Consider the following 988-nt stretch of genomic DNA (forward strand, 5'->3'; position numbering starts at 1 on the left):
CAATAATAAAGGTGAGTGCGTTGTAACCAATTTGACTGAAAATTGTCAACAACCAATGGGCAACGGTATTGGGTGTGTGATTTGCAAAGAAAGGTATTATTATGGTCAAAAATGTGTAATAAATGTGACTCTTCTTGTTCCGAATGCAAAGATTCAATTTCATGTTACGAATGTTCAAATGAGTACTTTTCAGACAATACAAATAGTTGTGTCTAAGTTATGACAAATTAATTGGAAGCAAAAACAAGACGAATACTGGATGTAAAACTTGTGGAGAAGGGTATTACCTGACGACGCCTTGTTGTTCCAAATGTGCAGATAACTGTATTTCATGCACTTCACTGAAAGGACGTGAAATGTGTAATAATACAATTTATATTTTTAAAAAATGGCATTTGCCTTTATTACAAGGAAATTGAATTTTGCACTGCTGCAAGACATTCTCTTTGTGTCTCATGTGAAGGAAATAGAAAACCATTAGATGATGGATTGTCGTGTACCGAAAACTATTTGATTAAATTTAATCGGATTGGTATCCCAATTATAGTTATTGCAATAATTGTTGTGATAATTATGTTGATAATAATTTGTGTTTTCTTATATGTGTATAATCACAACAAAACCAAAAAAGAACGCAAAATGTTTGTGTTTTTAAAATAAAAAAATCGAATATCATTTTCATTAAATTGTTAAAGGAAATATCAACAAACAAACCAGAGTTGTTATTTGGAAGTGAATATGAAAATGGAGAGATTCCAGTTAATGAATACAGTCGCGAATTGTTGTGTCTTGGGAACACATCAAAACATAATATTAAAGTGCAATTAAAAATGATAGAAGGAAATGATGTTTATGAAATAAAATCAGATCCACTTTTTGTAACAATTAAACCATATCATGCATGTGAATTTGAAAAATCTTTAAAGCCAAATTATACTTCAAAAATTAAAGACAAAATTGCTTGTGCAACTTTGAATATCAACAAAGG

General features: G+C 30.0%; 1 protein-coding gene across 1 annotated transcript; it reads left to right on the top strand.

Annotated features, from left to right (window-relative positions):
* Positions 1-573: 573 nt before the first annotated feature.
* Positions 574-986, top strand: EIN_283040 (protein kinase domain containing protein; the record flags this gene model as incomplete). Its single annotated transcript, XM_004185041.1, has 2 exons — positions 574-591; positions 720-986. Coding segments are annotated over 2 exons (285 nt in total), but the record flags the coding sequence as incomplete, so codon positions are not given.
* Between the last annotated feature and the right edge of the window lie 2 nt (positions 987-988).

The sequence above is a fragment of the Entamoeba invadens genome (genome assembly GCF_000330505.1).
Source record: "Entamoeba invadens IP1 unplaced genomic scaffold scaff_1105074726323, whole genome shotgun sequence".
Taxonomy (NCBI): Eukaryota; Evosea; order Mastigamoebida; family Endamoebidae; genus Entamoeba; species Entamoeba invadens.